This window comes from Canis aureus, chromosome 20, assembly GCF_053574225.1.
Source record: "Canis aureus isolate CA01 chromosome 20, VMU_Caureus_v.1.0, whole genome shotgun sequence".
Classification (NCBI taxonomy): Eukaryota; Metazoa; Chordata; class Mammalia; order Carnivora; family Canidae; genus Canis; species Canis aureus.
In genome coordinates this window covers 30,586,844-30,602,940 of record NC_135630.1, presented here as the reverse complement: position 1 = coordinate 30,602,940, position 16,097 = coordinate 30,586,844, and the positions used below count along the sequence as shown (strand labels likewise).

The window sequence follows — 16,097 nt, the reverse complement described above, 5'->3', positions numbered from 1 at the left end:
CTATTGGGACTTAATCAAGATAAAAAGCTTCTGCATGGCAAAGGATATAGTCAACAAAACTAAAAGACAACCTACAGAATGGGAGAAGATATTTGCAAATGACGTATCAGATAAAGGGCCAGTATCCAAAATCTATAAAGAACTTCTTAAACTCAACAGCAAAGAAACAAACAATCCAATCATGAAACGGGCAAAAGACATGAAGAGAAATCTCACAGAGGAAGACATAGACATGGCCAACACGCACATGAGGAAATGCTCCGCATCACTTGCCATCAGGGATATACAAATCAAAACCACAATGAGATAATACCTGACACCAGTGAGAATGGGGAAAATTTTTTTTTTTAATTTTTATTTATTTATGATAGTCAGAGAGAGAGAGAGAGAGAGAGGCAGAGACACAGGCAGAGGGAGAAGCAGGCTCCATGCACTGGGAGCCCGACGTGGGACTCGATCCCGGGTCTCCAGGATCGCGCCCTGGGCCAAAGGCAGGCGCCAAACCGCTGCGCCACCCAGGGATCCGAGAATGGGGAAAATTAATAAGACAGGAAACAACAAATGTTGGAGAGGATGTGGAGAAAGGGGAACCCTCCTGCACTGTTGGTGGGAATGTGAACTGGTGCAGCCACTCTGGAAAACTGTGTGGAGGGTCCTCAAAGAGTTAAAAATAGACCTGCCCTACGACCCAGTAATTGCACTACTGGTTATTTGCCCCAAAGATTCAGATGCAATGAAAGGCCGGGACACCTGCACCCCGATGTTTCTAGCAACAATATCCACAATAGCCAAACTGTGGAAGGAGCCTCGGTGTCCATCGAAAGATGAATGGATAAAGATGTGGTCTATGTATACAATGGAATATTCCTCAGCCATTAGAAACGACAAATACCCACCATTTGCTGTGACGTGGTTGGAACTGGATGGTATTATGCTGAGTGAATTAAATCAATCAGAGAATGACAAATATTAAATGGTTTCATTCATTTGGGGAATATAAAAAATAGTGAAAGGGAATAAAGGGAAAAGGAGAGAAAATGAGTGGGTAATATCAGTGAGGGAGACAGAACATGAGAGACTCCTAACTGGGAAATAAACAAGGGGTAGTGGAAAGGGAGGTGGGGGGTTTGGGGTGACTGGGTGATGGGAACTGAGGGGGGCACTTGATGGGATGAGCACTGGGTGTTATGTTGGCAAATCGAACTCCAATAAAAAAAATAACCAAAAACAAAAAAATAATTTTCTTATTATTTGCTTTTCCTTTTACATAGCACACCACTCTTATTTTATATTTTTATTATTTTCCCAAATTTATGTGCATATTAAAGTACTGCCTTGTCCCTTTGCTTTCTTGAAGTCAAGTGGAGGGTTTCACCAAAGAGGCTCCTTCTCATACCAGTAGCCTTGACCCACACAATTAATTTCCTTAGAAGACCTTCACACATTTTCATCTACAGGGGCAAACTTCTCTGACAGGCCTGACATTTTATAACCAAAGGTGAGGAACTGGGGAGAAGTTGCTTCTGCTCCAAATACAGCTTTAACCAATCTCCTTGTCTTCATTATTTCCAACCCCCGCATTCCAACCTGCCACCTACAAGCCAAGCCCCTGTAGCTCTGACAGGCTTCATCTAACTCCCATGCCCTCCCCACCCCCCCCCACCCCACCCCCCCACACACACACACTCCAGTCACCCTGCAGGCTCCCTGGACTGGAGTCTCCATCTCTCTATTTCCTCATCCAACACATTCCACACCTACCTATCTTCCTGGAATTCTTAAAATCTTACACAAGCTGAAGGATCCCCTTGAACCTCTTTACTTTGTGAGCTTATTTATTTTATTATTCCTTTAATGTAATTGTAATGAGCTGTCAAAATAGTACAAAATACACTATTTCTTGAGCCATGCACTTGAAGGAACTTATGAGATAAATAGATCTGCAATCACCCGTGTCCCTGTGGCCTTGGCATGACCGTTCCCATCTGTGGGTGGGCATAGTTATATCTATGTCTCTCTCTGTATTACACAAGATATTTTAACTTTGTAGTGCTATGAAATCTTTGTGTTTACCATCTTGTTAAATATGTAAGCCTTCAGAAGGAACCTATACCAACTCCTTCAGAGCACATAAGATGTAGGTGTCTTTTATTTTTATTTACTTATTCACAGAGAGAGAGAATTACACACAGAGAGAGAGAGAGAGGCAGAGACAAAGGCAGAGGGAGAAGCAGTCTCCATGCAGGAAGCCCGATGCAGGACTCCATCCTGGGTCTCCAGGATCACGCCCAGAGCTGAAGGAGGCACTGAGCCACCCGGGCTGCCCCAGATGTAGATGTTTTTAACCCTATTTGGCACATGAGAAAATTTGGAGGCAAAGTCACTTAGCAAAGTTGCAATTGGTGAGGCAGGAATGAGAAGCCATGTCTGCCACATTCCAAATCCTGTTGTTTCTTTGCTTCATGAGATTGTTCTGAAGATTAAATGAAATAAAATATGTAGAACTCAGCAAAAGTTTGGCAAATGTAATTAGCATTCTGTTCCCCCTTCTTAGTCACAGCTACATATTCCAAATCCCTCCCTCCTCTTGGGCAAAGACAACAAGGGGTCTAAGGAAGAAACTTAGAGGGCCCCAGACATCAACTGGGAGCAGCTGGAGTTGCAATTTTTTAGTTCAGGTTCACATCAACAACTTACACATGAAGGGAAAGGGCTGTGACCCAAACAGGGCTCTCTGAACATTAGTAATTCACTCTCCTCTTGCTGGGGGATACTAATCTCCTTATGTTCTGATGGGAACTATTGGAAACATGTTCAACAACTCCCTGCTTCCTTTTCTTGTGCCTCCGGGCCTCCAGCAAAAAGAGCCTCATCAAGTTGAGCAGTAACACTAAAGAGTCCACCAGAGACACTGGGATCCTCCAGGGACAATAGGCTGCAAAGGAGGGGTGCAAAGGAGACTGAACTGATAGCATTTCCCCCACAGCAGAGCTTTAGGGTTGGATAGTCCTCATTCCAATTTAGCTGTCACTGAGTAGCTATGTGAACATGAGGAGTTATCTCACCTCTCTGGTCCTCAGTTTCCATTTCTGTAAAATGAAGAAAAGGGAAAAGGGAAAAGAAGATAAAATCAAAGTACCACTTACCCTGTAAGGATGCTGTGACATAGCAGTAATCTCACATAGGAAAGCCCAACACAGTACCAGGCCTGGCACATTCTAGGTGTTCAGAATATGGTTACTATCTGTATATTCCTACGTCTGCTGGGATATGTTTCTCTGGAAAATCACTAAATCTACTAAAGTGTCAGAACCACCCAGGTTGATTTATGTGCTGTGTCTTTATCACCGACTCTTCTCTGCCTGAGATTCAAGCAGACCCCATCCTGACATCTCTGTAGGTTTTCTTTTTTTTCTTTTCTTTTCTTTTCTTTTTTCTTTTCTTTTCTTTCTTTCTTTTCTTTTCTTTTCTCTTTTCTTTTTTTTCTTTCTTTTCTTCTCTTTCTTTTCTTTTTCTCCTTCCTTCCTTCCTTCCTTCCTTCCTTCCTTCCTTCCTTCCTTCCTTCCTTCCTTCCTTTCTTCCCTCCTTCCTTTCTTCTCCCCCTCAATACCAATCTGAAGCTTTCTCACTTTTCTTAACTTTGGTCCATATAGGTGGAATTTCAGAGTTGTTACAAACACATGAGATTTTGCTTATGGTCACTTCAAACTATCCCAGACCACTTGGTGTTCCTGCTGGGGTTCTGTGTTGTCACATCTTCTCTTAAAGATACTTTTGGAAAGCTTCCAGAGGCAACTCATTCTGGATCTTTAAGATCTACCCCTGGATGAAGTGACACTATAAATTAGGGGCCAAGGCTGCAGCTCTGGGTCTGAAAAGAGTTCCACAGCCTCACTGACCTTGAATGCTCTTCTTTGCCTGGTATGCCAAGAGCCAGACTTTAGCAAATTCTAGACAGAAGAGGACCTAGCAGCTCTGTCTTAGCAGGCAGCACTGGGCCTCCTCTCTCTCAGCCTTCAAACCTCCTCATTTATAGATTCTTCTCAGAAACATCTGTGTGCTGCTGGGAAATGGGAGAGGCCCCTGGTCAAAGCTGCAGAGTCTGCTGTGCCACTGATCTCCCTGTGCTTCTCTGGACCCCATCTTCCCCACTCCCACCCCATGTTCCTCATTACTCACAGCTTGTGGCAGCCTTAACCAGTGGAACCTCAGCCTCCTCTCTCCTCTCCTCTTAAAATATGCAGAGCCACAGTTTGGTTTTCTTAAAAGCTGCCAACTTGCCAATCAGATAAGTGAAGCCATGTTATTTGTGTTAAAGAAGAAGAACCAGAAAAAGGCCCATGGAGAAATATTTGCAATACACATGAAAAGGTGTTTTTGTCTTTTGTGTATAAAGAGCTCAAACAAATCAATAAGAAAAACATTAACCACTCTTCTGAATGAAAAAGAAGATGAACAAAATATTCACCCAAAGAACATGCAATTTCTAAATAAACATGACAGTATATTCAACCCCACTAGTAATCAAGAAAATGCAAAGTCAAATAATTAGATATTTCTCATCTACAGAATTATCAGTATTTAAAATCTAATGCTTGATTCAGGCAAGAGGCTCTGAGATAAACACTTGATTGGGGAGAATATAAATTGTTTCAGCCACAATTTAGGAATGTATCAAAAGCCTAAAACATGGTCCTAAGCTCTGATCCTGTCGTTCCACTACTGAAATACAAACTAAGGAAAAAAATATGAGAGGCAGATATTTATGTTCATATGGTTTATCGCAGCAAAGAAAAGGAAACAACTTAGTAAGTAAAAAAAATTGAAGAGCTTTTGTACTTTTATAGAGGAAAATGGTCATCGCATAATGTTCGATATGAAAAGTCAGCACTTAAAATCACATATTCAGTAACATCTCAGTATTATAAAGCAAATGTCCACAAATGTGTAAAAGAGACAAGAAATAAATATACCCAAATGTGCGAGATAATATGAGCAGTTTTTAGAGTTTGGGATTTTTTTTTCTCCCCCTTACTTGTTTTTTTCTTTTTTTACACAAAGAGCATCTACTACTTTGATAAAGGGCACAACTTTTAATTAGAAGTTTTAAAGGACCCAGGTAAAATCTGCCTGCCTCTATCTGTAAGTGCTCACAGACAGGGACTGCAGTAGTGCTCCTCCAAGAAGGAACCAGCGCTGAGTGTGTTTTCATTTCGGTGGGGATAAAGCAGGCAGGGATCCCCCTCACATGGGCAACTCCTGTTCTATGTAGTTCTGGGAAGGAAGCAAAAAAATCCCCTCTGGAACTCCCTTACACCCTCTCCCTCTGTGGGGAGCTCAGCAGCTTATACCAGCCAGGTCCTGCACACATTATAGAGCTGCCAGGACTGAGTCCTGGTCCTGGCTGCAGATAAATTCTTGTCACTGCTCCTCACCTCTGTCTTCTCACTTTTAAAATGGACCCTTGTCAATATTCTCTTTAATGGTATTTATGGGAATTAAATGAGATAACAGTGTTATTGTCATAAGATAAAGCTGAGTTCTTGCTCCTCCATTAATAAATATCCATCAAAGAAAGACCCGTTGAACTTCTGTGACTTAATGTCACATCCTTACCCTATAATCTAATTTTTCATATAATTGTTTTACCTTCTTAAAGTATTCCTCATTTCTTTAAAATCAGACACACCCATGGTTAAATCTTCTAAAATATGTCAAGTATTTTCCTGCTAGCTAAAGAACTATCACCATTAAACACTATTTATCTTCTTTTTAGAATGGCTCGGGGTCTTTATTCTAAGTGTGCCTGTCAGGGAAGGGAACTCATGCCTTCAGTAACTTAAACTCATATCTTTAACCTTCTTTTTAGAATGGCTCGGGGTCTTTATTCTAAGTGTGCCTGTCAGGGAAGGGAACTCATGTCTTCAGTAACTTAAACTCAATATCTTTAACCTATTTGCTGAGTAAGACACTGTACTATCACATCATTATCTAATGTATCAGTAGCAGCAAGCTAACTTTGCAAATTGTTCCAATTTCACGGATGAGAAAATTGAGGCTCAGAAGAGTGAAGCAAAAGGCCAATGGTCAGCCACACAGAAGGCAGTGAAGACTCAAACCCAGACGGAGCCCCAAAGCCTTGGTTCCTTGACAGCCCAGGGTAGTCACATCCTCCACTTATGGCTGGATCCAAGAAGCATTAGTTATATAATAAATGCTACTCTGCTTTTGTACGGACCTTATAGTTTGTGGAGCTTTCAATCTTTTTGGGGGTAGTTTTTTGGCTTCCTCCTTGTAAGGAATTCTTGTTACATTCTAGTGCTTTTAACCTGTCCTCTTTGGAAATGACATAAGCAAACATATTGATTATGTCTAAAGGCCAGCTGGCTGTCAGTGAGCCTTGAGAAGTCTTCCTATAAGTGAAACGCAGTGACCTGGGGGCTCATTCTTTGGTTACCTATTGGCTCTTTTGACTTCTTTCCAGCTTTCCAGCTGAATTTCAGATAATTGAGGTTGTTTAATTTATGAACTCTGAATACGGGAATACTCTTAGCCAACATGAACCTATATGTATTACAAAACAAAATACTAAACTATTGCTGGTTTCTAGTAAATGCTTGTTTGTCCCACTGTTATTTTATAGACATGGCTTCTGCAAAATTCTGGAATGCAAGTATTCTTGTCCCCATTTTTTAGACGAAGAAATGGAGACTCAAAAGTTTCCACGTCTGGCCAAAAGCATTTTGTGAATAGTTCCCCTCACATCAACTTATATATGTCCAGCATAGGAGTTTCAGTAAAGATTTATAACCGGCGTGAGTTTCTTTATTAACTAACTGAAGAGAATTATGAACATTTGCTCACTGTGTCAAACAGTCCTAATAATAATCTCTGGAGTTGGTCCAGCCCAGAATTGGGAAAGATGTTTGCACCACACACCTCCAGGGGGCAGCCCTACATTGTGTTCCACCTGGGTGGCACTCCCAAGGACACAAGCACTGTATAGACAGACATTGGAATGGTGCCCAGGGGCTGCAGCAGAGCAATTTTAATGGCAGGAGCAGGAAGGGTGTCACAGCAGTGCACCGGAGGACTTTCTAGTAAACAATAATGAAAAGCCCCATAGGAAAGAGTGGCCATCAGACAGGAGGAGCACAAGATGTCTCTTGGATCCGAGATTTAAAACAAGGGTGACATGGTCTCAAGTTCCCTGCCCTTCTCTCTGGTGGGGAGAGGGGAGAGATAAAATGTCACACATAACATAACATTCTTTCTGGATGATGTAGGTAGACTTGATTTAACTAAGCAGAGTGTCAAAATCCGCGTCAAGTTTCTAATTGCTTAAGCAAAGCGAATCCATTGCAAACTCCACTATGTCTGGAAGCCTCAGACAAAAGTCATCCAAATCAGTCCCATGGCCTTTGTCCAGGCAATCCCTCTTCTAAGAGTCTCTTCCAAGCATAAGCCCTGGAACTGGGACAGCGCCCTTGAGGGCCCGGCCTTGCGCGGACAGTGCCCCTCCGCCCTGGAGGCCACGGGCTGTAAGTGGCGGCGGAGCAGCCACCGAGATTCAAACGCAGGTCTGTCCCTGTTCGGTCACCCGCCCTGACAGGGCCTGGCAGGCCGTCCTGTCACATCTGGGGGTTTCTCAGCCCATGCACTGGGGGCTCTGCAACAACCTCTGGGTATGGCAGCTGCAGGTGGAAACTCACACGTAGTTAGAAAAACGTGATTCTTGCGCAGAAAAGTTGGAGCAGAGAATTCAGACGTGGGCGGGTGTGTGTGTTTAAAAAAAAAGAAGGAAAGAAAGAGAAGCGTGGAAACCCCATCAGCCAAGTCTGCAGGAAAAAAAAAAAGAAAGAAAGAAATGCAGTCGGCCTGTCTGGGGCCGGAGCCCCTCCCCTCGGCCCGCGCCGGAGCAGCGTGACACAGGTGCCGCCCCCCCGGGCTGCGGGTCAGAGGCAGGTCCGGACCCTCCCGCGCTGCGCCCCGCTCCGCCGCCCGCTCCGCCCGCGCCCGCCCCGCTCCCGTCGGCGATGAGCGGCCTCAACGGCACGTCGCCGCCCCGCTTCGGTGAGTCCGCGCCGCTGCCCCCCGCGGGGTCGGGTCGGGTCGGGTCGGGTCGCGCCCGGGGCCGGGAAGGGCCGCCCGCGCTCGGCGTCTCGGTGCCGCGGCCGGGGAGGGCGGGGGCGCCCCGGAGCGAACTTCCCGGGGAGCCCGCCCTGCCCGACTGCTCCCGGCCCGGCCCGAGCCCCCCCCCCCCCCCAGGCCCGGGCCCGCCGCGACCCCGCGGGGACCTGGGGTTCTTCCTTGGTTTTGAGGCCGCGGCACACGCCTTCCTGCCGGGGGCACCGCCGACCCTGAGCGTCTCCGGCCGCGCCGGGAAACTTTGCCGCCCTCCCGCCCCGCCGCACCCCACCCCTTCGCTGCCAGGGGGCTTTCGCAATTTAAAGACAAACCGAAACGACGACAATTTCCATTTTAAAACCGTGAATGTTTATCCCTCTTATCCCCACCCTGGCTGGATCTGATCATTGGAAACTGCCAAGAGAGGGGACCTTCTGCGTCCATGGAGTAAGCCTGTTAAGTGATGAATGTGGTAATGATCTGAGAACTGGAGCCACCCACCCCTTTGCAGGGTTTCTTAAAATTTTTCTTTTCTTTTTTTTTTTTTTATGATAGTCACATAGAGGAGAGAGAGGCAGAGACACAGGCAGAGGGAGAAGCAGGCTCCATGCACCGGGAGCCTGACGTGGGATTCGATCCCGGGTCTCCAGGATTGCGCCCTGGGCCAGAGGCAGGCGCCAAACCGCTCCGCCCTGGGCCAGAGGCAGGCGCCAAACCGCTGCGCCACCCAGGGATCCCCCTTTGCAGGGTTTCTAAAACACAACTGGTTGTGTGGCCTCACCAGTGGAACTTGAGCACAGCGGACTGTGGCTAGGTGCGGGGCTGGGGCCCTCCGAGCCTGTGCGCGTGGCCACCGGCGGGCCTGTGAGCGTGCTCAGCTAGCCGGCGTGCACACGAGAGGCCCCCGGCGAAGGCCGCGCTGCCTGCTTTGGGATCAGGTGTGCCACTTACCAGCCGGCGGCTTACGGCAAGCCGCCCCCTCTCTTACTCAGCTCCAGCTTTACTATCCACAAAATGAGAGAAATGGGCTATTCCTCTGGGTTGTGAGAATTACGAGTCTGTAAACGGCTCAGCACAGACATTGGCACATACCCAGGCCTCAATAAATGTCAGGCATCTTTGTTTTCATTTTACACTAGACTGGATCTGGAAGCCTGTGTGCATTAGCGTTTGCATGTGTGTTTCTGTGAGTGTGTGGGAGTCAGACACTAGTGAACTTATATGTGTGTGTCCTGGCCAGGGTTGAAGGGCAAAGCCACTGTAATCACCTCAGTACAGGCACTGAGGAAGTGAAGGTCTGCTGTCATTTAGGGGCTGGAGAGGACAGGCTTGCTCACCAGGAGCCCTGCCCCTGCCCCTGCCCCCTCTCTTAAAAAGTTCTCTAGGATTCAAGTTTCAGACCTTGACCAATGGCCACACTGCCCTTCTGGAGCTCCTAGGGATGCAACCCTCGCTTGCATACCATTCTAGATTACCCTTAGGACTTGATTTACCACAGGCTCTCTGCTGTAAGAGAACCTTGGGGCCCTCTTTCTTGCTGCTAACTCAGGCAGGATGTGTCTATATCCGGTCTCGGTTTTTATCACTGCTTCTCAGAACCAGAGGTTAGAATAGAAAGGACCCTCTGCTCCTGCTTCACCAAGCCTGCCCTATCCCTCTGGCCTCAGCCAACTCCCATAAGCCTCAGTGCCACAGGTACTGCAAATGAGTCATGTGCAGAAATCCACTGCCTTGCCCTTGGATGGAAGGGGTCAATGTTCAGTAAGGAGATGGTCAGGTTTGTCAACTTTATATAGAATTCACTGCCTCTGGCAGAAGCCAAAAGGATTGCATTAAGTGCCAAATGAAATTCCATCTCAACCATTGCTCAACCTCTCCAGATATCCAGGGCGGTAGGAATCACATGGCATTGGCATAGTCAGCAGCTGGACCTTTCCAAGGGTGCCCGTGGTTGGGCAATTATTTCTGGGGACTTGCAGCACGCTCTGGGAAACAGAGGGGTGTGGGATGAGAGGCACTCTGTGTTTACAGTGGAAGCACACCAGCCCATCTTCAATGAGAAGGAAGAGGCAGCAGGGGGAGGTTGGCAAGCCAAATCGGTTTCCCTCTTTGGGTAGCAGATATACCTATATCCAACGGCCTTCTGCGGCCCCAACCCAAACGCCTTTCAGAGACTGTGTGAGTGCAATGGGCCCTACAAGCGTAAGCTAAAAACAAATTCAAGCAATGAATCAAGAGTTAATAATCGGAAAGAGATACCATCCCAACTCCAGAGCACTCTATGGACTTAGGAGAATCTTTCTAAAAGTATCATAGCTACATACAATTACTTTTTGCTTTACAAAATGAAACTTATTTATATATTTTATTTCATCTTGCTTTTTTTCATAAGAAGATATGCTGAAGACTATAGTTTATCATCACATAGACTAACTCATTCTTCTCAGGGCTGTATGCATAGTATGAATTGTGTGAATATACGAATGAATTGGTTATTTGACCAATTCCTTCACCAATGGACATTTAGATCGTGAAGTCTTTATTTGATTTTTTTTAAAACAAGACACAGTGCTGCCTTTACAAGCCTGTAAGTGGGGTTGATGCATTTACATGTATGTGTGTAAATATATGTGTTTGTATATGATTAGGATAAACCACACACACACACACACACACATTTAATTCTGGGAAACAGAGTATGAACATTTAAAATGCTGGTCAATACTAAAAAATTGCCTGCTTAGAGGTCATCTGGATTTCTAACATCCACCTAAGTATCCAGTGAAACTCTTTTTCCCCCACATCATCATTCACACTGTGCAGTTTACATCTTAGCAAATCTGATAAGTAAAACATGTTGTCACTTCTGAATGTGCCTCTGTAATTATAAGTGACGTTGTGCATGGTTTTTGTTTGTTTATTTTTTAAATATTTTATTTATCTATTTGTTTGAGAGAGAGAGAGAGAGTCTGTGCATAAGCAGGAAGAGGAATAAAGGGAGACGGACAAGTAGACTCGGTGTAGAGTACAGAGATCGATGCCGGGCTCGATCTCAGGACCTTAAGATCATGACCTGAGTTGAAATCAAGAGTCAGACACTTAACCCACAGAGCCACTCAGGTGTCCCCATTTTTAAAAAATATTTTATTTATTTATCTATTTGAGAGAGAGAGAAAGAGAGAGAGAGACTGAGAGAGAGAGGAGATTGTGTATGTTTTCATACCTCCACAACATATTGCATTTCTTTTTCTGAGAAGTACTTGTTCAGGGCATTTGCCCATTTCCAATGAGGTCCCCACCCCCCAGTGAAGAAGTTTATGACATGTCCTCTCTCTTATAGTGACCTGGAGGCAGAGCACAGCCTGAGCCCCACAGTCAGAGCTATGGAGTCACACCTGGGTTTGGTCCCACCTCCAACACTTCCAGGCTTTGAGGAGGTACACAATATGTCAGAGTCTCAGTTCTCTCATCTGCAAGTGGGAATCATAACAGCCACTTTCCAGGAGCCACGTCATGAACACGAGACTAAGGGCTTTGGCATCATGCCCAGGAATAGTGGTATCTGTGGCTGTTGTTGTTAACGGAATTTATCAAAGCAAACCTGGCCTGCGGGTGCTGCTAATCTCCAGAGTCTCCCTTACAGATGGGTGCTGTTTTTGTTCTTGATAATATAACAAGAATATCAGTAACTACATGCTGAGCCCTTTAATAGGGCCTTGTGTGGGTCACCTCTCCACAGCCTTAACTATTTTGCAGCAGAAACACTGGAGGCCCAGGTGATGGCTGATGGCTTACCCCAGGGCTCCCAGGCATGGAGGGCACAGCCAGGCTGTGGACATAGGCTGTCAGACTCCCCAGCCAGCAGGAGTCAGCTGGGAGGCCCTGAGGTGCATGTGAGCAGGGCAATCCACCCCCCAGCACCATGGGGGCTGTGCCTGGGAAACACAGCGGTAGCTCTGCACACAGAGGAACTGTGTTTGGCACAAATGCTCAGAACCTACCAACCAACCCACGATTCCTGAGCAGGGCCTGTGTTCCAACCTATCACTGCCCGCCGTTCTGTGGTTGAGCCTGCCAGGCCAGCTGCTGCCCTTCACCCTGCCTTCCACATCCTGCTAAGGCTGTCCCCTAGAGCATTCTCTTATGGCCTTTCCTGATGCCTGGACTGCTCAGTCTCTCCACCTTCACCTCCAGTGCTCTCTGGGTACCCCTGCACACACATATACATGTACATACATGTTCACACCCACATACACACACACACACACACACAGCCTGCCTGTTTCACTCCTGCTCATCCCATAAGGATGGGGTATTCCTCCTCCTAAGCTCCCTGGCCCCTCCCTGAATACTAGGAAACCACCCACCATGGCCCCAGGAACACTGCAGCCCCAACAAATTCCTGGATTTGTCCCTTTCCTGGAAATCCTGACCTCCCAAAGGACCCAACTGCCCTCTCCTTGGGATCTGACACAGAGAGGTGAATGCTTCCAGGCCTGTGTCCATTCCACACACTGGAAACAACTTTTAAACATACACTCAGCAGCTCATAGTCCAAAACTTGGTATATACATGAAGGTCAGTGAAGTTAAAATGGACAGAAAGTCAAAATGAAACAAACTCTAAGAACAGGGCTCCTGGCCCCAGCACTTACCACCTCACTCTTTGCCATTCCCGCCCTGTTTCTTATTTCATATTCTCCTCCAGCACCCCAACATCTTTGCCTGGGGTTTTCTTGAGCTCTCCATGTAATCTGAACTTCTGAGGAAGTGCTGGCTCCTGCCCTTAGTTATTAAGCATTTTCATTTTTGTACATTCTTCCGGAACAAATAATGTGCAAAATCTTAGCCAATGGCAGATGTTGACAAGAATGGGTTTCCTCTTGTGCCAGTAGGAGCCAAAGCCAAGACACTAGATTCCATCATAGTCTGGGTGGGCTCGGTCAGGCCCTTGCATGACTCTCCCGGATTAAAAAACGTGTGGGGTTGTCACTACCCCATAGACAGCCCCTGTTGCCTGGGTGACAGCAGCAGAGCAGGACTCAAGGCCCACTTACCTGGCAGTGCCACATGCCCTTCCTTACTCGTGGCCTGACATCTTAATCCCTCTCTCATTAGTGACTCTGAGACTGACTGAATTGCTGGAGGCTCAGCGTGGTGAACTCTGAGAATTAGAAGCTGGGAGGGTCATGGGTCCTCAATACTGTGAGGTTTACCTTCTAGAGTTCCACCTGGTTCCCACAGTATAGAGCAGAGGAAAATCCCCTCAAGCTTCCATCAGAGGAAGGAAGGGAAAAGGATGCATCTTGAAAAAGACCAGAGCACCTGTCCTTAATGAGGCCTGCCTCAGCGCAAGCTACAGTTGACCCTTGAACAACGGGGGTGAACCGAGTGGATCCACTTATACATAGATTTTTTTTTTAATAAATACAGTACAGTGCCATAAATTAATTTTCTCTTACCAATGATTTTCTTAATAACATTTTCTTTGCTCCACCTTACTTTATTGTAAGGAGATAGTATATAATACATATAATACACAAAATACGTTAATGGACTGTTTGTGTTACTGATAAGGCTTCCGGTCCACAGTAGGCTATTAGTTAAGTTCTGGGGGGAATCACAAGTTCTACATGGATTTTCAGCTGTTTGGGGGATCGGACCTCTAACCTCCTACTTTGTTCAAAGGTCAACTGTAGTCAACCAGACCCAAACCTGCTGGGGTATTATCAGAACCCATCTCACCTGAAGGAAGGGATCTACCCAACTCTAGCCCACTCTATCCATCCCATCCCACCTAAGGGATGAAAAAAGAACAGAAACTCATGAAGTTCACAGTCAAAAGGTACAGGCTCACCAGAGACAGAGACCTACTGTCACAGGGCTGCAGGATGCCTCCCTTTCCCCCACCCCACTGCCACGTCACTGCAGTACCTCTTACTTACTGCATCCTGTCTGGCTGTCAACAAAGCTACAAAGCACACTAAAAGCAAAAAATACAATTTGAAGAGTCAAAGCAAATATCAGAACCAGCCGTGGCAGAGATGTTGGAATTACCAGACTGGAAATTGAAAACAACTACAATTAATAACTCTTCATGACACTTTATTATATTCTCTCTTATTTCTGCTTTTCTAGCCAAGTCCTTCTGTAGTTAAAGCCACACCTTCTTTCTCTTATTGCCAAAACATTGTGGGCGGCACACTATGTGGGGCTCAGTGGACACACCCCAGAACCATTCTGGGTCCCTAAGAGGGAAGCTGGCACTCCAGGGTGCTCATGGGAGCAGGCCCTGGGCAAGGCTACCAAGTCACCTTACTGCACCCCTCATACCCTGATGGAGGCCTTTTGTCTCCACTTCAAATGTGATGCTCCCAACTAGCACATCACTTACGGAGAACACAGCCAGCCAGAGCCCCTTGCCCCCACTTCTACGTACAATGCACATTTTTAAGAGGTATTCAGGTGTGCTTATGCCAACTGTCCCCATGCCCCAGCATTCCCACTTCTCCCCCTTGGAAAAATGTTCTCCTGGAATGGAGAAACTTCACATTTTAGCTGTGGCCACATACATTCTCACCAGAGTCATAAAGTGAAGGACATTATATCTTGCCACATCAAAATCAGATACTGCAGTTATGCCTGCTTGCCTTTTATTTGGGGCCCCAGTCTGTGACTTCGGTCTTCAGCAGGCAGCAAAGTCCACTGGCTATGAAATGATACTTTTCCTTGAGGGGCTTGCCAAATGGTAGAACCATGCACACCACCTTCAGTGAGCAGAGGCTTCAGGTTCAGGTTCAGGTTCTCCTTCTGCACTTTTTAAAATCATTTAGTTCAAATTCACTTTGCACCAGTTTGCTAGTGATGAAGAGGTCAGACCACCAGCTTCACAATTCAAAGATTTGGGTGAGTCTGCAACTTTTCTGACCTGCCTGTGGCCTTAAACGTGTTGCTAGGCCTCCTACGATTCAGTTCATCCTCCAGGACAGGGCTGGCTTTGTCCGTGGAAATCATGCAGGGAAATGTCCCTCCCTCCCCCAGCCCGCAACCTCGGAGGGCCCCACATGCATTGCAATCCATGTCTTGAAATTCTTCATTTTTGTAAAGGAGCCCCTGTTTTCATTTTGCCCTGGGCCCCACAAATTCTATAGCTAGTCTTGATCCATTAAATGGGGATCATAATCATTTCTACCTCAGGGGTTTGTTCTGAGGATTAAATGTATTATCCTAGATAAAACTCCTAGTATAGTACTGGTACATGTTAATCTCTACCACTTACTGAGTACCCGACTGTGTTCTAAGTGATTTTGCTGGCTCACTCTCGCCCTGTCCAGCTCCCTCCTTGTTCCTCAGTCTCTGTCTTTGTTTGTTGAACACAGCACCTGAGGACAAGATGGCACAGTCTGCCTAGGTCTGTAGAGCCAGGGCAAGGCCCTCTGCAATAGCTGTCAAGCTGCTCCCTTCTGAGCTGTGGGTGCCACCCCTAATATGTGGGCTCCTTCATGCTTCTATCAGAGGGGGCTGCAGTGAGGGGGAAGGCAGCCCAGAGAACATATGTGGGCCATTGTGACCTCTCGTACCAGTTGTGGCTCCAGCAAACTTCTTACCCTCTGCAGTCAGTTTCCTTACATGGTACTTGGGGGGACCATCCATGTTCCCCTACCCTCATCTGAACACCAGCCCCTGCTGAACATGTGGGATTCAGCTGGCTGAACCCATGGAGAAGATAGGCTCTTTAAAAACACTGAATGAGTGAGTGAGTGAATGAATGATTGAATGAGTGCGTAAAAGTGAAGGTCCCACCAATGCAGCCCATGTCTGATTTACACAGAGTACTGTGGGTCCCCGTACTCACATCCTCTGCCTTCCCCCCACCCCTGGCCTCAGAGCCCCTCTTGGGTCAGCCCACTGGCCTCTGCCCCTAGTGCCCTGCGCTCCTTGTTCACTGTGACCTGTAGCACGTGGAACCCA

At 46.5% G+C, this 16,097-nt stretch overlaps 1 protein-coding gene across 1 annotated transcript in view; it reads left to right on the top strand.

Moving 5' to 3' along the window:
• Positions 1-7,512: 7,512 nt before the first annotated feature.
• Positions 7,513-16,097, top strand: part of GYPC (glycophorin C (Gerbich blood group)) — a 42,754-nt gene continuing 34,169 nt past the window's right edge. The window contains exon 1 of the mRNA XM_077861333.1: positions 7,513-8,073. Coding sequence (XP_077717459.1) covers positions 8,037-8,073 — 37 coding nt within the window. The 5' untranslated portion in view covers positions 7,513-8,036. The remainder of the gene's footprint in view (positions 8,074-16,097) is intronic.